The sequence below is a fragment of the Kogia breviceps genome, chromosome 6 (genome assembly GCF_026419965.1).
Source record: "Kogia breviceps isolate mKogBre1 chromosome 6, mKogBre1 haplotype 1, whole genome shotgun sequence".
In the NCBI taxonomy this organism is placed as follows: domain Eukaryota; kingdom Metazoa; phylum Chordata; class Mammalia; order Artiodactyla; family Physeteridae; genus Kogia; species Kogia breviceps.
Window position 1 is genome coordinate 118,543,914 of NC_081315.1, and position 22,104 is coordinate 118,566,017.

Here is a 22,104-nt window from a genome sequence, read left to right on the forward strand (position 1 = left end):
CCCAAGTTCCAGGGTACACAGATAAAACTCTTCAAGTGGTTCCATTAAAGCCCCTTTTCTAGGCTTCACGTGAGGGGAAGAGCATCCTACACCCCTCCTGTCCCCTGTGGGAGGACAGCAAACACAGTACACTGACAGAATCCTCCAAAAGCCCTCTTCTAAAATGTCTCCCTCTCTCCCTTAGCCGCTCCAATCTCTTTTGCAGGCTGGTAGTGGGCTATCAGCTAAGGAGCACAAAAACCTGTTCCTAACCAGGTCAGTCCTGATTTGATGGGCCTGCGTCTTACTTTGGAGTGTAGGTTAAGAGGCTTGGCTTGGAGGCCTTGCCAAAACTGAGACAGAAAAATTCCTTTTTTTTTCTACCTGTTACAGATGTTTTACCTTTTCAATAGCTTATATGGCACTCTGCAGCCCACTGTGTGCCAAAGAGAGTGGGTGAGAACAGCACAAGGGAAAGCAGAGAGTGCTGGCTAGCAGGCACTATAGGAGGAAGCAGGAGTTCCTAGGCAAGGGAAGAATGGCAGAAAGGATGGCTTCAAAGTCCCCCTAAGCTAATGATCCAAACAGACTTTCAGTCGCTTCAAGGTGCAGTGGCTCCAGTGGTATCCAAGGTGAGGGCCAAGTTAGCAAATAAAGACCACAAGGTGAACATCAGCCACGCCGGGATTACAGACTTCTAGGTACACCAGATTTACCATTTTACAGGTGCTGACAGAGATGACCAGACCACAACACAGAACTAGATAAGCAACTTTTCCCACCCTATCGAGGACTGCCTTTTAAACAAGGGAGAAGTAGGGGAATGTGGAAAGACTCCAAAAGGAATCCAGATGATTGCAAAGAGACTGTTTTAAGCCAGAAATCTGAATTTAATTAGTAAGTTAACAACGGGAGGCCAGACACGTGGGAAGTTTTCAAAAGTCTCCACACCATCTGAAGGCTCTGCTGAAGAACGAGAGACCAGTTCTATCCACCTAACCCACCTCTCTCAACCATTTCTAATGTCCCATCCAAAAGCCATGTTTGATAAGACACTATATTTAATTTGAGCTTCTTGGAGAAGGACTGTGCAGTCTTTCCAGGTCACACCGGAGGAAGCAAAAACAAACCTTTTGTTCCAGATTCCCCAATTTTCTGGGTACCTCAGTCCAAGACAGGAGAGCAAGAATTCCCTCAAAAGACCTCTTTGTTTTCTCCTTCTTCTTTACAGCATTTTGTGAGAACTTGAAGTTATAGCCTCCATCCTCTCCACACTATAGATTATAGGACAATTCTAGGATTTAAGTTCCTCAGGTTGGACTCTTACTATAAATGGAAGATTTCTGAACGAGGAAAATTCTCAACCAAATCTGGCTTGCAGAGCTGCTGCTGGTCTACAGATTTAACAGAGTTTGAGACTCAAAGCTGAGTAAAAATGCCATCTTAGGTTGAGTTCCCTCAAAGCAGAGTCTGAAATGGAGGTTGCTGAACAGGTGGTTTATTGAGAGAGGACTCTCGTGAGACAGGGAGTGCACGAAGCAGGAAGGGGCCGGGAAAAAGGCTGAGCAACAATATGGTCTCAGCTGGAGTCTAGCTTTGCCAGATTCCAGTAGGAAGCCATATCCATGATACAATTCAGTACATGAATTGTACTACAGAGTGGATCCAACTTGAGGGAAGCAGGCTGGCCTGTTGCATTCCTAAATCAGACAATGGCCAGGGGTGGGGGTAGATTTGGTCAAGGGCTATTCTCTGAGGAAGGTGCAGCTATGAGCCAACACAGCACTGTAAGGGGGTCTGGGAGGGAAGGGCACTATACATGTCTTTGTTCTAAAAATAGATTCTTCACTCGTCATCCCAGTAGTATCAGCATTGCCTAGGAACTTGTGAGAAATGCAACTTCTTAGGCCCTACTCTCCAGACCTGCTGAATCAGAAATTCTAGGCATAGGGCCCAAGGGTATGTGATTAACAAACCTTCCAGGTGTTACTGATACATGTGCAAACTTGAGAATCATGATTCTAAATGATACTGCTCTTCCTCGTAAGTATCAAATATCACAGAGTAACATGATTTGTGGGAAATGAATAGTGCATCAACTTAATTCTCGAAATATTATCTCTATAATAACCAGCAAAAAATTCACTCTCAGTCCAGTGTTCTGACCATGTGACTCAAACTTAAACAAGTGATACCAAAGTGGAACAACTGCATAGCTATCAAGTATGTTGAAAAAACAAGGCACTAGGATAGGATATTGATTTTTTCAACAGTTAAATATATAGTATTTCATCAGGGCCTCTAACTTTTGGATCATTGGATTACTTCCTTACTTCTACTTATGCTAATTTAGCCAATTCTTTTTGGCCTTTGTAACCAAGACCCATTCCTTCTAATCTTTTCACCTACTATAAATGTGCAGCCCACTAGGTTTCTAACCAAATTACCTGTCATTCTTCCTGAACTTTCATTAGCCTTTTCATTAATTTGATCCTCAAAGCAACAATTATTCTTCATAAGTAGTCTAAGAAAATACTGGACTGTTGCACAACTGACTGTTGCGTTGTCCACCCAGGAAAATAGAGAATCATTAAAATTAGAAAATTCTGAAATTTCAAACGTCAACATAAAATTCTACAATTTTTTTTTACTCAACAAACATTCTCAATAAAACACTCCATTTCTCAATATTATTTATACTTTTATTAAGACAGGCTTAATGCTCCAAAATATAAATTCTTCTAAATAAGATCAGGAACCGGGACTTCCCTGGTGGCGCAGTGGTTAAGAATCCGCCTGCCAAGGCAGGAGACACAGGTTCAAGCCTTGGTCCAGGAAGATCCCACATGTGGCGGAGCAACTAAGCCCAGGCACCACAACTACTGAGCCTGCACTCTAGAGCCTGCAAGCCACAACTATTGAGCCCCCGCGCCACAACTACTGAAGCCTAGAGCCAGTGCTCCACAAGAGAAGCCACCGCAACAAGAAGCCCGCGCACTGCAATGAAGAGGAGCCCCCACTCCCCGCAACTAGATAAAGCCTGCGCGCAGCAACGAAGACCCAATGCAGCCAAAAAATAAAAATAAAAAAAGATCAGGAACTGAGAAAATAGGAGAAATCAGCTCTCTGAACTGAAAACAAACTCTGTATCATATCACATTAGTACAAATCATATGATATCAAAGGTGTTTATTCTTATCTAGCTCTCCAATACCAGTTTATCTTATCAACTCTCAGGGAAGAAATCAAGATATGGTTACATTATTTGCCATTCACAAAAAATGACCTCAAATATACTAGCACTCAATGCATCAGTATTACTTTCTCAATAATTTAAAGTTTATTCTTTAATTTTAACTTTCAAAATGTAATTTGGAAAGACAGGATTCCCATCTAAGATTCTTTCCAAAACCTAGGCTGAAATTTGAGGCATAACAGATTTCTGAGAACATTATCTCAAAAGGTTCTAACATCTTTTCTAAGGAGGAAGAAATCGAACTCTTTAAACTTTGAAAGTCGATGGTAACTTCACATTTTTTTGAGAAACAAGATCTATTTTTATTTATCAATATTACTGGGAAATGTATAAAAAAGGGAGATGTTTTTATGGGAAATATAAGTTCAATTGGAATGTTTTAAACATTCATGATTCTCAAGTATTGTTATATTTCCTACTCATATCAAATGTAAAACAATTCAATACAATACACTTATAAAGGTGCATTTGTATACTACCATCAGCTCGTGAACCTAAAATTTAGAAGTTTCTATTTGTCAATATTAACTGTATAGCTAAATGGCTTTTGTTTTATCTAAAATTCTGCCATAGCAATTTTTCAAATGCACACCTTAATGTTCTGTCTTCCCCTTTATTACTGAACATATGAAAGTACTAATACAGCATTGTGAACAAACCTCTGATTGAGCCTTAACAGTAATGCATTTTCTTAATTGTTTAATGGAAGGGTTCTCATTAACACTGAAGTCTATGATCCCTATATTAGTACTTTCAGTCAAAAGAAACTAGTCTATGGTTTTTAATTTACTGTGGGCTTTTTTTTTCTTTCTTAGAGCTCAACTTCTAAATTACAAGGAGGCTCTGAACTTGACCAAGTATCTCAAAATGGAAGAGGAATTTTTACCATGGCAGAGAGTCATTTCAGCTGTAACCTATATTGTTAGCATGTTTGAAGACGATAAAGAGCTATACCCTACGATTGAGGTAATGTTAATGCTATATCTTATGAAAGGAGATGTTTACCCATTAGCAGAACAGGAAGATTTCTGAGAGAAAGAACTCCTGGGAAACACAAAAGCATATCTTGCCTGCCAAATGAAATCAAAGGAAATTATAATGACTTGACTAATAAAATCCAAGAGATGCTATTTGTTTTTTCAACTTGAAATGTATCAGTATTTCTGGTTCAGTATACCACTTAAAGGTGCATTTTAGTGTTAGAAGCAATAGTTAATATCTTATTTTAAATAAACGTTTTAAACCATAGATACAAACTAGATCCTACTTTTAATGTATTTATGTTAAAATGAATCCATTCTCATCAAAATATGACATCATTTTCCTTATTCTTACTGCTATTATTTCCACATTGAAATTTTATTATAAGATAGTCATTCTAAATGCTTTTCTTGGCTTTGTGATTTCTGCAGCACTTTCGCAGGACACTTATAATTTTAAACAAATTCTGGATTCCAATCTCTAGCTCTTCCACTTCCTTTATGAAAGAACTTGGACAAATACTTTCAAATTTGCGAGTCTGTTTCCTTTGTACAATAGGAATGTCAGCAATTGGCTGCCTATGGTAATGGAATAGTGAGAATCATATAATATAAATGTCATTTTTAAATCCTAAGCCAATATACAAATATTAGTTATCATTTCATAAATACTTGAGCAATCTTCCTTAGTGCGGTATGTCAGGTGTTATTCTATTTATTACAAATGTTAACTAAGAAGTGGAGGTTAAAAGGGGCTTACCCAAATTTCTATAAAACAATAGAGAGTGATCCAGGATGTTCTTATGTTCGGGACTGAAGTAAAATTGCAATGTTATAAAAACTTTAATACATCCCTTTCCTAGGACAGGCCCAAAGTTCTCTGAGCTAGTAGGGAAAAAGATTACCACAGGGAACTGTAGATTATAATAAACGGGAGACTGTTGCTAAATAGTAAATTATTACTCACTCTGCATGGTGCTTTTATTTCAGAAATACTTCCGAGATCAAGTGAAGCCCATTGCAGATTCCCTGGGATGGAATGATACTGGAGACCACCTCACAAAGTTATTTTTTACCTTTATAAAAATTAATATTCATTTAGTATTCATTTGTGTATGTTAAGACATGTTGAAAAGTGGTCAAGGCCCCAGCTCTGTGTGTGTTTCTTTTCTTAGATTACTCCGTGCCTCTGTATTAGGGCTCGCATGCAAGATGGGAGACAGCGATGCCTTGAACAACGCTTCCCAGCTATTTCAGGAGTGGCTAACTGGGACTGTAAGGTGACTGTTCACCATGTTTTCATTTCTGGAAGACTTTAAACTGAGAAAGGAGGAATTAAAATCTCTGAAATACTGTTTCTTCTTCTAGTCTTCCTGTAAATCTCAGGCTTCTGGTATATCGGTATGGAATGCAGAACTCTGGCAATGAGACTTCATGGAACTACACTCTTCAGCAATACCAGAAAAATTCATTAGCTCAAGAAAAAGAAAAGCTATTGTATGGATTAGCATCAGTGAAGAATGTTACTATTTTGTCAAGGTAAGCTGGAACTTTTGAAAAAATTACGTGAATGGTACTTGATAATTTATATGTCATAATCTCTTTAAAATGCTAATTATGGATGATATGTTTCCAAGAAAATCTATTAAATAATTATTTTCCTGGCAAGAAACAAAATACCCCATAAAGACATGTAATCTCATATAAAAAATTCTGGAGGTAGGGAGTTTCTGGCTGTGTACAGTGGTTCAATATTTTCATCCAAGACCTAGGCTCTTTCTCTTTCTTTTCTTCCATCCTCGACATGTTGGATGTCTTATGACTTCCAGAGCTCCAAGCATTTTGCCTTCACACAAATACGTTCAATGGAAGAAGGACAGGAGCAAAAGAGCTCCTCCTCACAAGGCTCTGTCTTTTGTAAGAGATCAGTTATCTCCACTTCCCCTCACTATCCAGAACTAGGTCACCCTTGATCATTCTGGGTTATACTCTGGATCTACCATTTGATCATTTGCTGACTAGGATGAACTTGAATTCCTTTGACTGATTTGGGCCAATCATGATACTCTGAGGATGGGGTAGTAGTTTATCTTCCCTAGGATCAAGGATACCTTGACACAAGCCCAGAACAAAACTGGTCTCTGTCAGCAGAGGAGTGTCTGCCACAACATGCATAGACACACACTCAAAAGGTATTTACATTCCACTCAGAAGGTACAAAGGCTGCTTGAAGCCCATCTATGAATGTTCTCCCACTCCACATCTATGTCCCAAATCAACTAGCTTCTGCCTTTTTTATTTTTTGCTTAGTTATGGTTTCTGAGTTATTTACTTCATTCATTTAAACTTAAGATGTCCTTTCTATGTACAGGTATATAGATTGTGGGAATAAAAATGAACAAGAATGAAATCTATCCTTGAGAAACTTATAGGTTCCTGGGAGAGGCAGAATATAAATAGTAAATTACAATGCAATAACCAATCTGTAAGGACTACCAGAAGCAGTTTGCTTTTATTTAGCAGGGCTAACAATATACTTTCACAATCTACCTTAGGGCTATATGTGAATTCTCCTTCTCTCGGCCCTAAGATAGTCTATCAAGAACTTGATCATCTTGACATTCCACAAAACATTATATTGATTCATTACTTTGATGGCATTGTGCTAACTGTATATGATGAGAAAATTAGCAAGTACTTAGATGCCTTACTAAGACTCTTGTGAACTAGAGGATAAGAGATAAATTGTACAAAATTCAGGAGCCCACCACACCAGTGCAGTTTCTGGAAGTTTACCAGAGCATGTTCAGATATTCCCTCTGGGTACAGCCATGGCATAAATTTAATAAAAATCTATTGATTTGGTCACTTAATTTATCTTGCACTTATTTGCATTATACCAGAATTATAGCCAACTAATCCAACCATACAAGTTACATTAGAAAGTTGTTTTTTTACAATCTAGGGAAGAGCAAATAAGACTTAACTGTAATGCCGTATAAAGTAATAAGTACTTCCCTTTAATTTACTGGGTTTTGGGGTTTTTTTTAGTATAATGGAATAACCAGGTAAAATGGGTGAAGTGCTTCTATTAAATAAATACAATTAATTTTTTAAATTAATAGTTGAAATTGTGGTTGTTTTTAGTACCTCCAAAATAATTTAAATGTTCCTAAAGTTTACATTACACTAGTCCTCAAAATTATAGGTTGTTCTTTAAAAACAGTTAAATATTTTAGAAAATATTAAATTGTGTTTTATCAGTTGTCTTACTTAATTGACTGTGTCAACTGGTGACTCAAGAATTGAATTACTGGAATGAAAGAGATGTTCTATTGGAATTTAACTAAGGGTGGACACTAAAAGTTCATTTTGAATTGTGTTTCTGTTTGGCTTCTCTTAGATATCTGGATTTGCTCAAGGACTCAAATATTATTAAAACTCAGGATGTGTTTACAGTCATTCGATACATCTCATATAATAGCTATGGGAAGACTATGGCCTGGAATTGGATACAGCTCAACTGGGAATATCTAGTCAACAGGTGGGATGATCAGATAATGGTTTATTGTTCTCTTTGTCTGATACCATCTACAAGTTCTTTCTTTTTCTCTTTTCTGTACTTTCTCTGACATCTATATGATATCTGAAATGGCATTTCATCAGAGGTAAGGATCATGGTATTTTCCTTCCAGGGAAGCAATATACTAGTTAATTTTAAGCATAATTCCTTTTCTGGAAAGTAGTGTTTCCAACTGATGAACAGAATTTTGAAATCTGCAAAGATGACTAAGCATTATTTTTAGTTTGGTTAAAACAAGTTAATTCTGCCTATTGTGCTAGCACCTAGCAATAACGCCAGCCACATATTTAGTTCTCAATTAACTTTTAATGAAAATGGAATGCTAATTCCTGGACCTGGGTTCCCATTAGAGCCCTACATCTTACTGAGTTCATATGGATAACTTTTGCCACCCTTAACCAGATAATTAAGCTTTAGGTATTTGAAAATTTTCTTTTTTTTAAAATTAATTTTTATTGGAGTATAGTTGTTTTCCAATGTTATATTAGTTTCTACTGTACAGCAAAGTGAATCAGCTATACATATACATATATCCCCTCTTTTTTTGGATTTCCTTCCCATTTAGGTCACCACAGTGCATTAAGTAGAGTTCCCTGTGCTATATAGTATGTTCTCATTAGTTGTCTATTTTATACATAGCATCAATAGTGTATATATCCCAATCCCAATCTCCCAATTCCTCCCTTCTTAAAAGCAAACTATATTTCCCCTGCAATAGCAGTTTTAAAATAAGTAGCAAGGACAAGAGATGAGCAAATGAGCTAAAGAGATGCTTTCCTAAATTTCTTATTTCTTCAGCCTCATATGGAAGAAATGTTGCTAGTCTTGATCCTCTAAATTTAATGCTTATTTCCATTAAAAAGATACTTCTTTGACAGAGTATAAAATATAGATATGTCCCAAACAAATATTTAAACACTGACCAAAGAACTATACCATCTGTAATCCCCATACCAAGAAATGGCCTCTGTCATCTCCTAATCTCTCCTGTCTTCCCTTCAGCACTGCATAGTGCATAATGACCACCCTATCTGAAATACTAACTGCAAAGATAACTTTTTATTTTTATACTCTTTTTTACCCTACAATTAACCAGTGTGCCATTATGTTCATTCACATTTCTTATCCCTCAGAGATCCAAATTATATCTCTAGCTCTCAACAAAGATACCCTACATTGCTTTTGCTTACTTGTGATAAATTTTTGCCTTTTGTATTCTTGCAACTATTGAATGTAACTGCTCATCCATTTCTATGAATATTGATTTGCATGCTTGTGTATGTGTGTGTGTGGTGTGTATATGATGCTCTGTTCATTTGTTTATAATTGTTTCAATAAACTATTTGGTTTAGAATTAAATCTACCTATTGAGAACATGTTATCTGGAGGTAATAGTTCATATTATGCAAGGTAGTACTTTCCATTTTGAAAGATATATGCCTAATGACACGTACTGTGTATTTTGTTTTAATCGAAAAGACTATGCAACTATTTTTTTTGGTACATGCTGTAAGAAACCTATGTAGATGAAGAACAATGCTTACTATTAAATTATTGTGAAAATATAAGTAAATAATATTCTATTTTGCATAATAAAGTGGGCACTTCCTTATTGTTTATTAAACAGAATATTTCTCAAGGCTTATTTGAATTGCTGTCATGTGAGTTATTTCAAATAATGCATATTTAATTTTAAAAAATTAGTTCATTGTTATACCTCTTAAGAATTAAGAAGTAGGAAAAAGAACAGGTGTTACATTGCCATAAAGTCATAAACAGTTGGTCTTAAAATAAATCTATTAGACCTAATGTTGAAATTTTCAGGAAAAACAAATTGATGAACTATTTGCAGTGCTAGTTCCAAAACCCTCTCCCAAGGCTTTTAATATTTCTTCATAGTCTAATGATCTAATTCTCATGACATATCATTTCAAATAGCCTAAAACATAAAATTATACAATAAACACATGTCAGATACAAAAAAGCCCTATATTAATTACAGTTAGTTTGAAAAAAATAAAATTGGATAAGACAATTTAAACAGAAATGAGCCAAGCGTTAGCCAAATATTTTCAAACTTTTAAATGTTTTCCCTTACCCAAATATTTTCAAACTTTTAAATGTTTTCCAGACTTCAGAATGTGTGGTTTTATTGCCTTTGTTTCTGAACAATTTATTGTCATCTTAAAATAAATAAGCTGCTTTTTTATAAAGCTTTTGTTATGTGATTTTTATGACAGCTGATGGCCACACCACTAATGTCCTTTCCAGTTTGAGACTTAACCACAACGTTCCAAAGATACTTCAGAAATTATTATTTGCTTTTGTTTATTCCACTAAACTCTTACACGAAACTATGAAGTTGAATGAACTCAATAAGCCAATATAGTGTGGTGTGATAAAGTTTGATTTTAATTTATGACTATGAATGAAAAATTAAGTCAATGGGACATGACTGAAGTCATTTAAACAGTATCTCATAAACAAGATAATTTAATAAGCACTTAACTAAAAGTTTTAAGTGCATCAAAAGCACTTCTTCTGGATAACATAATAGTACTTATGTAAATATTAAATCCAAGATTATTTTTACATAATTATTTTTCAAAATATTTAAGATATAATTAAATCCTTATTTTAGTTTTAAAAGTAATCAATATGATAAATATACAGCATATTTCCCCTTAAATGGTACACTTCATATGATGGTTTCTTGGAATGAACATATTTTGTTTTTATATTTCTGATATTTATACAGGTAGTTGCAGTTTTTATTCAATCTATTCATTGCTAGTTTCTAAATATATTCTTCAATTTTTAGTCACAAAGAACAAAACAGAAGAGGAATATTATAGAAATTATAGAAAGTCACTGGAAAAACTGTTTTCTTACCTGTAATAACAGACTTTCTTTGAATCTGTAAAAGATCACTACAGGAACTTAGTGTGATTTCCTTTTTTAAAATCTCAATTTTCTTATTATAAAATAGGTGTGTATTGCTTTGCACAAAATACAGATAAGCAAAAATAAGGATACAAAAATCACCCATAATCCCACCACCTAAAAATAACCTGTTGTCACACTGCTGTTTTTCCTTGAGTCATTTTTCTACGGCTGTTCATTTACAGAAATGGAATTATATTAGACATATGGTTTTATAACCTGCTTTTTCTTACATTATCCTATATTGTGGGTATCTTTTCATGTCTTTAAGTATGCTTCTTCGATGTTATTTTAAATTCTCAGTCATATTTCAATGTGTAGATACATCTTAGTTTACTTAGCCAATCTCCATCTGTTGGATAATAAAATTGTTCCAAACTTTCCACTGTATAAATGATGTACTGATGAACATCTTTGAAACTGAATCTCTGTTCTCTTTGAACATCCTTGAGAATTTCCTTAGGATACTAATAATACTAGAAGTAATATTGCTGTGTTAAAGGATGTGTTTATTTTTAGAGTTTCTGATGAATGCTGTAAAACTGTCATCCACAAGAAAATTTACTATTAACTTTGCCTATTTTTCCAACCCTTGCCAATACTCAGTGCTGTCATCTAAAAATATTCTTGCTAATTGAGCACATGAAAACTGGTATCATTTTAAAGTATAATTCTTTCATCCTGTAAATATTGTGGAGCATCTACTATGTGCTAGGCACAGTGTTTGGTACTCAAGGTACAATAGTATACAAGGAGAAACAGATCTGGTTCTCTGTTCTCATGGAGCTTAGAGTCTAATAATGAAGATCAATACTAAGTAAAGAATCACACAAATACATGTAGTACAGTTAAAACTGTAATAACTATAAATAGAAGAGGTTCAGGGAACACTGAAAGAGTGTAATGGGGAAACTGACCAAGTCAAGAGAAGTTGAAGGTTAGGGCTTTCCTAAGGGAGTGATGATCGAGCTGAATTCTGAAGGAAGGACAGGAGTGAATTATATGAACAGGAGGCAAAGCTTTCCTGGCTGAATGCCTACTATCAGAAAAGAGGAAAGATAAGGGCTAAGTTTTTCAGAGTCACATTAAGATTTGGGTTTTTGTTCTAAGAGCAATGCTAAGGTCACTACAGGGTTTTAAGTAAGAAAGCAAAATGATCAATTTTACTCTGAAAAGAAAGCTCTGGTGGTAAAGTAAAGCACAGATGAGAGCGAATTTGGGGAAAGCAATTATAGAGCTACTGGAGTAGTCCCAGCCAAAGATAGTGAGAGACTGTACTATGGATGTAATGGTGAACATAAAAAGATAAGAACATTTAGAATTTGGCAGATTAGAAATGGGAGGCAAGTGAGGTGACAAGAATACAATGTCTAGATTTCCAGAAAAGATAAGGTTTGCAGAAGAACCATGAGTTCAGAAATATCTATCTATCTATCTATCTATCTATTTATCTATATCTATGTATATATATCTGCCTTTTGAGTCTCCTTTGAGATGTTAAAAGTGGAGATTGTTTCAAGGAAGTGAGAGTCCCTTGCCAAATGCTGCTTAAGGTTTGAATAAATCAAAGAATAAAAATGCTCATTAAACTTATTGGTAACTCAGAAAGAGTTTTTCAGTGGAGTGGTGGGGGCAAAACTCAAATGGAAGCAAATCAATATATCAGTCAGTAGTAAGACAGTGGAGGCAAGAAATGTAGAGAAGCCTCTTGAAAAGTCTGACTATGAATGGGGAGGTTGAGAGAAGATATTAAGAGAGTGATGCTAGATCAAAGGAGAGGATTTTCCCTTTTTTTATATGGAAGATATTTTAATATGTTTAATATACTTAAAAGCTGATGAGACAGATCCAGTGAAGAGTGAGAGATTTAATATGTAAGACAGGAAAAAGATTTTTTTTTAATTAATGTTTTTGAAAAAGTGAGGGAGAAATAGGAACCAAAGCACAGATGATAGAAGGGAAACAGGTATATTTATGTTTGTAAGCTAAAAGATGTAGAGGTTACTATGTATTTTCTCTGTGAATTAGAAGACAAGATCATTTGAGGAAGAAGGGAAGAAGAGGTTTTAAGAGAGTGAAAACATTTGCAAAAGGCAATTCAAAGAGGAAGAGAATGAGTTGACCAGGATAATGCAGGATTGTCAATGTGAAGGGCCCATTTAAGATTGACAGCCATGAATTTATAGTGAAACAATATGGGGGAGGTTGGGTGACCTCCCTCGACACAATGTGTCCACATGGTACAAACAAAGGAAATGAGCAGTTAATTTCACCCAAAGCTGGAGTTTTGCCAGACTCAAATTACTGAAGTATAAGGGAGCTTAGGGCTTAGGTAAAAATGTTACTGAAAATGGTAGACCATGGAATCTAAACTATATAAGGAAACAAGTGAAAGCAAAGGAAGAGCTGATGATCCAGAAGAAAGTAGAGGTAGGGATGGCCAATGGGTCAGAAATCCAGATAAAGTCAAAGAATAGTCATAGTGGAAAGTGAATGGTAAATTATGTCATGGAGCATGCATAAATTAATAGTTTTAGAGTCAGAGTACCTATGGATAATCACAAGGTATGATGATGGGAACTGGTGGCTGGAGTAAAGTGGAGAAAATACCATTGGAAATGAGGAGGTCAAGAAACTAAGGTGGTAAGCTGTTATATCTTCATCCATGTGGACCTTGAAATCATGGCCTGAAGTAGAAAGGATGATAGGAGTCAGGTGCCAAAGTGTATCATAAATGAGATGAAGGGGAATAACCTGAAGGAACAGAGGTTCTTAAAGAGAGAGTGGAGGAATAATGGTTTGGAATCCACAATGGGGAGCATGACCACACCAATTCCCTTTCTGACCTGGTGCTACGGAGGATGTGGGAAAATAAACATTCTCCAAATAAGTAGTATTCCCTGTAAAGGGGCAGTTCCAGAGGGCCAGGTGGCGGGTTTGAGAGGTTGGGCAGCTCTAGACAGCTAAGTCAGAGGCAAGGAGGTACATACATTATAAGCACAGTGTTGAGCACAGGTGACTGAGATTCTTACATTTTGGATAACGGCTGATGACATTAAGTAAAGGGAAACTGCTTGCCTTAGATTTCTAAGAGATGAAAGACATAATGGATTTAAATTCAATGGTGTCTGATAAGAGTGAACACTGGACCTAGTATACTGAAATTGTGGATAATTATTAGAACATTTCATCTGTTTCCATTAGTACATTTTCTCTTTATGTTTCTTTTGAAAACTGCTTATTCATTCCTTCGCTAATTTCATGCTGGTATATTTCTCCCTATTACCAATCTGTAAGGGTTCTTTTTACAGTGAAAATATTTGCTCTTTTTAAAACAAAATAATAAATTTTTACTTTTAATTTTATGGCAGTTTTTCTTTAGTATAAAATTTTGTAATGTGTATGTGACAAACTATTACTTTTTATTTCACGATTTCTGCTTCTGTTATGTGATAAATTTTAAATGTAAAATTTCTCCCAATGTTTACCTTTATATATTGATATATTTTCCTTTATCTTTCCCCAACATTCCAACAGTTCAAGGTTTATACATAATTCTTGTGATTATTTTTCTTACACTGTGATTAATTGGGATGAAATTTTTACCTGTATTACAATGATTTGTATTTTGGTCTATAAGGAAATTTCTGATTCTTGCTCTTTAAGAGAGAAAATGCAGAACAGATAGGAATAGAATATTATATCTCTAAAGTTCTATCTTTGCACCCAGCTTCAAGTGTCTTTGCTTAGCAGGCTGATATAGAACATAACCCCAAATATGTAAGCAGCTAATAAAGCTTTTTGAAAGCAGAATAAATAGCCTATATTCAAACTCCTGTACCTGCAGGAAGACACATAGAGTATTAGTTAGGATAAAGGTGATAGAGTATTCTGCTGTAACAGAAACACAGAAACGCAGCTTAAAGGACATAAATAATTATTTCTCACTCAGGTTGGTCTCCTGAAGTGAGCATTCCAAGTTGTTAGGGTAGTCTGACCTTATTCTATCTGTGTGGTTGAAGTTTGGAAGAAGGAGAGGGGGGAAAAAAGGCCAAGGCAAGCAATTTCCCTTTACTTAAGCAAGGAGGTGGAAGTTGAACATATCACTTCTTCTTTTTTAAAATTAATTAATTATTTATTATTTTGACTGCATTGGGTCTTTGTTGTTGTGCGTGGGCTCTCTCTAGTTGTGGCGAGCGGGGGCTACTCTTTGTTGTGGTGTGTGGGCTTCTCATTGTGGTGGCTTCTCTTGTTACGGAGCACGGGCTCTAGGCACACAGGCTTCAGTAGTTGTGGCTCGTGGTCTCTAGACCACAGGCTCAGTAGTTGTGGTGCACGGGCTTAGTTGCTCCACAGCATGTGGGATCTTCCTGGACCAGGGCTGGAACCCGTGTCCCCTGCATTGGTAGGCGGGTTCTTAACCACTGCACCACCAGGGAGGCCCCGAACATATCACTTTTGTTCATATTCCACTGATGAGAACCGGATCACCTGTTTGTACCTAGCTATGAGGAAGGCTGAGAAATGTCATCTGACTGTGGTTCTCATGTGTGCAGAAAAAAAGGAGAACAGATTTGGGGAATTTAACAAGCAGTCTACCATCTCTGAGTAAGTGGTGTGGATATGTCTACAAAAAGAAGTGTAGAATTTGCTGAGAATTTCTCCTGAATGGATTTTAAATTAAATATGTTTACTTACTGTGTTTTGTACTTTTTGTACTTTGAAAGTTACTTTTAAAAAAACTCCCAAAATAAAAAGGATATGTCTGGGCTTCCCTGGTGGCGCAGTGGTTGAGAGTACGCCTGCCGATGCAGGGGACACGGGTTCGTGCCCCGGTCCAGGAGGATCCCACATGCCTCAGAGAGGCTCGGCCCGTGAGCCATGGCCGCTGAGCCTGCGCGTCCGGAGCCTGTGCTCCGCAACGGGAGAGGCCACAACAGTGAGAGGCCCGCGTACCGCAAAACGACAACAACAACAACAACAACAAAAGGATATGTCTGCATTTAGAGAAAATATTTAAAGTTCTGGGCACTTATATACCCTTTTCCTCCCCTAAATTTCTCTTCAGATATACACTCAATAACAGAAACCTTGGCCGGATTGTCACTATAGCAGAGCCATTCAACAATGAACTACAACTCTGGCAGGTATGAAGAAAAATTCCTCTATACTTGTCAAGGAAGGAACAGAATTAATTTTTTTTCTAGGAAGAGTGATATTTTCTCTATTCAGATCCCAGAAGACAAGAAAAAAGAAATAATTCTTATATATACTTAAATGTACACCTAGTTTTTTCTAAACTGAGAAAAATTCAAACAACCAAGAAATAAAGTTTAAAAGTTGAGAAACGTGAGGCCTTGGGAGGATTAGAAGGCTCCATGAGACCATTTGGTTTACCAAAGCATGAACAGTATGTCTCCCCTTTCCAGGTAAATGTAATCCTGGGATAAGCCGGTCAAGATTTGATTCCTTTCTGAATTCATAGTTTTGGAATTTCAAAACTAAGCTCAAATCTTCCAGATTTCAAATATCTCAATTCCCAGGGGGGTAGGGAACGTTCATTAATGTTGCACAAATAGAGATTGTATGAATTTTCAGTACCTATATTAGATACTGGAATGTTACATTCCTCTGTATCAAGAAACAAAATAATTCTTATTTTTATAAATAGCAAATACTACTATGGTGGAGTTTGGGGGAGGGTTTTGGAGGGAAGAGGGAAAATGAACCAAGTTTAACAGAGATTTTTTTGATGAGCCCTCAATAAATGAACTGAACGCGTATTAAAATACTCCAGACTCCTGGAATGAAAGGCTAAGCAAAGCCATCATTCCACAGACCAGATTTTCCAGGGAACACCTTGGGGAATGTGCAGAAAATTGAGAAACCTGAAGAAGCAGAAAGAGCATGCCAGCCACCTGTGTGCTGCTCTCCTTCCCCAATACATCAGGGCCTTTTTTGTGTGACATGCTGCCAGGTGTCCAAAAGCCATGGGTAATGATTGCTAATCTGAGAGATGGGCTCTATCTAAATGATACACCAGAAAATGTATCTCAATGTTATTCAGTGATACTGAATGTCCAGGGAAGAAGAAAATAAATCCAGAGTGTAAAGAAAATCCTTGAAGAATAATAGGGCTTAAAATCACTTTCTTAATTATTTCCTTCTCTTTTGTAGATGGAGAGCTTTTTCAAAAGATATCCAGAAGCTGGAGCAGGAGAAAAACCTAGGAAGCAAGTGCTAGAAACAGTGAAAAACAATATCGAGTGGCTAAAACAAAACAGAGACACCATAAGAGATTGGTTTTTTGATTTGAATGGTTAATGTGTTCAAATATCATACTTTAATTTTGTGACTGTATTGTTTCTCCCGTTAAATATTTGGTGACCTAATTTACAAGCACTCTGGAGGGAGTCTTAAACACAGATACTGCTTTTGCTAAGTACTTTAAATTGTTTCTCTTTGTTTATGAAGATACTAATAGAGTAGTTAATGTACTCAGGGATTTCTTCTAAGTGTACTTCATAGGAGATTCTTTACAAACTGAAGAGAATTTAATAGCCATTTTAATGTCTTTAAATATCATTCTTTGTATCTTAAATCTGTGAAAATAGAACAATTTGGTCTTAGCTTTACATTTTTAGTACAAAAGAAAAACCACTTAATCTTCTCTCTTGATTGATTTTTAAAGTTTAAATACCAGTACTTGAGGGACCAATATTATCATCTTAATCTTTATTTTATAATTCAGAATTACACAGATCTAATATCATTGTATTCACATATGTTTTACTCCTTTAAATCCTATCAAAGTAACCTGGGCTTAAATTTTACTCTAGGATTGCATGAGTTAGCCAAAGAAATGCCTGACTGTTGCCTTTGTTCTCATAAAATCAAAAAAGAACTCTCCTCTCCTTTTTAAAATAAGTCTAAATGATTACCTTGAAAAAATACATTGTTTTCCAGTGCCACTTTACTCTTGAATAATAACGACTGCAGCATCCGCCAAATAATTTAGCAGGAGGCAAATAAGATTCAAGAACCCAGTCTTTTTCATGCTTGGTACTCTGTCATCTTGCTCCATTCCCTACAAGGCTCCTTCAAATAAGCTATGAAATTAAACGGAAGATAGTGCTTAACTCTACTCCATGGGTTTTAGGGAAAAGGGCTAAATAACTGGAAATTGATTAGGAGAGAGAGAAGGCTGATTATTCCATAAAACTATATGGAATTAGAATTTAGCTTTGACCTAACCTAGCAATCTAAGTGTGAAAATGAGGAAACCCGTGGATGTCTCCAACATGACTCTGCATATGTGAGGCTATATCTTCTTATATATAACTTTTATGCGTAAATCCTTAGATCCTAATCCATACAGAATAGCATTGATCAAATTTATATTCATGACTTGATTAAAGACATCAATTTTGTAGAAGCTGTTGGCAAGGACATGTTTAATATGGCACTTGATGCCTAGCAGATCCACAATACAAGTCCAGTAGGCAGAAAAGATGGTAAATTACTATGTTCCAATCTGCTATATCTGGACATTTAAATTTATTTGGAACCTTCAGAAGTATAAGATAATTTAAGATTGGTTTGATGATAATTGAAGCACATGGGAACAATCAAAATCTTAGCTTTGACTTTACATTAAAATGTGCCCTAGGGCTTCCCTGGTGGCGCAGTGGTTGAGAATCCGCCTGCCGATGCAGGGGACGCGGGTTCGTGCCCCGGTCCAGGGGGATCCCGCGTGCCGCGAAGCGGCTGGGCCCGTGGGCCATGGCCGCTGAGCCTGCGCGTCCGGAGCCTGTGCTCCGCAACGGGAGAGGCCACAACAGTGAGAGGCCCGCGTACCACAAAAAAAAAAAAAAGTGCCCTAATCAAGGACTCTCAAATTTTGTAACCCTTCCTATCACTGTCTCTTAATTATCACTTTTCAATCCACATAGCTAAACTGGCAAATTCAAATGTAGACTGGGTGTAGGGGGAGACAAAAAAGAATAAATTTTCAGACTAAAACTTTTAAAGTATTATTTTAAATTACTTCAGAAGGAAAAAAACACATTAACATCATAAATCAGGAAAAAAAAAAAAAAAATCCCACTATCCTCATGGGGATTAACACCCTAACTTCAAATTGACCGCAATCAAAACCAGCACTTGAAGTCTATGTATTGTATCAAGTGGACAAATAAGGAAGTGGGATCGTTTATCCTTCTACTTTATGTAATAAATTCTTAAAAGAAAAATATAAATTTGAGGGGAATGGTAAATGAAACAAATTCCAACTTGTCTACAAGTCATTCTGTTCCATTCCACTTTAAGCACTAAAACTGAGAATGAACTGCTTAGTTCTCTTTGGCCCATGTGAAAAAGAACTGTGCACACTTCGCTTTGACACCACTAGCCAATCAGGCCCTTCTCAAACAGTACCTGGTTTTTAAAAGGCTGATGACCAATAGACAGATCTATGACAAGAACAGTTTGCTACTGTGCTTTCTTGGTTGTGTCATGATTTTTACAGGGAAAAAATTCAGTATGTTGTATCCAAAATGAAACCACAGTAAACCATCAGCTTTAAAGAATTAACTCGAAGTAATGATCAGCAAAGTCATGTAGCAAGAAGCAGTGCCAGTAATAATGATTGCCTCCCCCTAGGCAGTTTATTTCTATATTGCACATCATTGCTGTGCACCCACATAAATATAAAGTAGGAATTTAAATAATAAACTATGAATATAAAAGTGACCAGCAGGGAAGTTCTGGGAAGCAGAGATATACAGCTGGGTTGAAGACAATGGTACTCCTACAGTTACCCTCCATGTTGGTGAAGTGTTAGTCCAAAAATAGATAAATATAAGGTGGGAACAAAAATCTAGAATGGTAATTCTCAAAGGGGATTAAGAAGCAGGGAACAGAAGGAAGAAAGTAGGATAACCAGCAGAGCTATCCAAAGCTTTGCTAAATAATGATAATAGTGATAGTAGTAATAATACTAATACTCGTAATAATAGCAAACTCCTTTTTATACCAAGCCCTGTTCTAAACACAAGCACTCCACATACATCAATTTCTATATTTAAACTTTACAAAAACCCCATGAGGTAGGTACTGTTAATATCCCCATTTTACAGATGGAAAACAGAGAAGTCACAAAACTTGCCCAAGGCCAAAAAATAGTATCTGGCATAAGCCAGGATTTGAACCTAGTCAGTTTATCACCAGAATCTATGTACTTAACCACATATTAAAGCAGAAACATGTAGTTTTAAAATTAAAGTGACCTGAGTTTGAATCTCAACTACTTGCCTTTCATCTCTCTATTGTTCAGTTTCCTCATCTATAAAGTGGGGATAAAAATAATCACTACCTCACTGCGTTGTTGTGAGGATTAAATGCAAAAATACATGTAAAGGACGCATGTATGGGAAATGATAATCACTCAACATTAGAAGTTATTATTGTTACTATTATGATATCTCTTAGTCCCCATTTAAGACACCCGTTTGGAGAATAAAGTTGGGTTCAGGAATAACCAAACCTAAGCGACCAAAGGCACTAAGGAAAGGCAGTGTGTCAGATTATGTTATTGTTCATTAATAGTCACTGGCCCTCCCTGGAGAGAATTCCATTATCTTACCCCACTGAAGTCTAACATGGGTATGCTGCTTTTGGCTGGTGAAATATGAATGAAAGTAATCTATGTCGGTTTCAGGCAGAAATATACTGAGTCAGCACATGTTTTGCCATTTTTCTTCTGCCACCCTACATCCAGCAATGTTTCATATAGAGGCTGCTCTGTTAGCCTGGATTTCGGATTGAAAACAATGAAACCGAAAATTGGTTCTTTGAAAAGAACAACAAAACTGACAAACCTTTAGCTAGGCTCACCAAGAAAAAAGTGAGAAGACTTAAATTACTGAAATCAGGAATGAAAGAGGAAGCATCACTACCAAATTAGAGATAAAAAGAAAGAGAACTCTATGCATAACCATACCCCAACAAATTAAGTATTGTCAACAACTTAGACGAAATGAACAAATTCCTAGAAAAACAAACTATCAAACTGACTCAAAAAGAAATGGAAAATCTGAACTGACCTATAGCAATTGAAGAGATGGATTTAGTAATTAAAAAAAAAAACTTCCCACAAAGAAAAGCCCAGGACCAGATGCCTTCCTTAATGAATTCTACCAAACATTTAAAGAAAAATTAGCAGCAATCCTTCACAAACTTGCAAAAAATAGGAGAGGAGTGAACTTCTCAATTCATTCTATGAGATCACAGATACCAAAACTGATACCAAAACTAGGCAATGACATCATAAGGAAAAAAACCCCCAAACTACAGGTCAACATCCCTTTTGAATGTATACACAAAGATCCTCCACAAAATATTAGCAAACTAAATCTAGCAACAAAGAAAAATGATGAAAGACCATGCCCAAGTGCCAACTGGAATTTACCCAAGAACACACGATTGTTTTGACATATGAAAATCAATCAACATGATATACTATGTTGATGGAATAAGGACAAAAACCACATAATCATACCAATGGTGCAAAAGAAGCATTTGACAAAATCCAGCACCCTTTCATGATAAAACAAGCTAGGAATAGAAGGCAACTTCCTCTACCTGATAAAGAGCACCTATGAAACACCAACAGGGGGCTTCCCTGGTGGCACAGTGGTTAAGAATCTGCCTGCCAATGCAGGGGACACGGGTTCGAGCCCTGCCTGGGGAAGATCCCACATGCCATGGAGCAACTAAGCCCGTGTGCCACAACTACTGAGACTGTGCTCTAGAGCCTGCAAGCCACAACTACTGAAGCCTGCATGCCTAGAGCCCGTGCTGTGCAACGAGAAGCCACTGCAATGAGAAGCCTGCATACCACAATGAAGAGTAGCCCCCACTCGCCGCAACTAGAGAAAGCCCATGCGCAGCAACAAAGACCCAACACAGACAAAAATAAATAAATTAATTAAATTTTTAAAAAAAACACCAACAGCTAACATCACACATATAGGTAAAAGACTGAATGCTTTGCCCCTAAGATCAGTAACAGGACAAGGATGTTCTCACTTGCAACTTTACTTAACACTGTAGTGGAAGCTCTTGCAAGGGAAATTATGTAAGAAACAGAAATAAAAGACATACAAATTGGAAAAAGGAAAATGATCTTTATTATCAGATGACATGATCTTGCACATAGAAAATCTTAAGGAATACACACATACACACACACACACAAACATACACATGATTACCACTAAATGTGTTCAGCAAAGTTGCACGATACAAGGTCAATATATAAAAAGTAATTGTATTTTTATACACTACCAATGAAAAATAAGAAA

The 22,104-nt window shown here is 36.4% G+C and overlaps 1 protein-coding gene across 2 annotated transcripts in view; it reads left to right on the plus strand.

The window, feature by feature from the left end:
• The window catches only part of ENPEP (glutamyl aminopeptidase), a 112,406-nt gene extending 94,712 nt beyond the window's left edge, over positions 1-17,694 (plus strand). For both annotated transcript variants that reach the window (XM_067036485.1, XM_059066262.2), the window contains exons 14-20: positions 4,051-4,201; positions 5,206-5,279; positions 5,391-5,495; positions 5,584-5,754; positions 7,619-7,759; positions 15,810-15,888; positions 16,919-17,694. In XM_067036485.1, coding sequence (XP_066892586.1) covers positions 4,051-4,201; positions 5,206-5,279; positions 5,391-5,495; positions 5,584-5,754; positions 7,619-7,759; positions 15,810-15,888; positions 16,919-17,065 — 868 coding nt within the window. In that variant the 3' untranslated portion in view covers positions 17,066-17,694. The remainder of the gene's footprint in view (positions 1-4,050; positions 4,202-5,205; positions 5,280-5,390; positions 5,496-5,583; positions 5,755-7,618; positions 7,760-15,809; positions 15,889-16,918) is intronic.
• Positions 17,695-22,104: the final 4,410 nt, after the last annotated feature.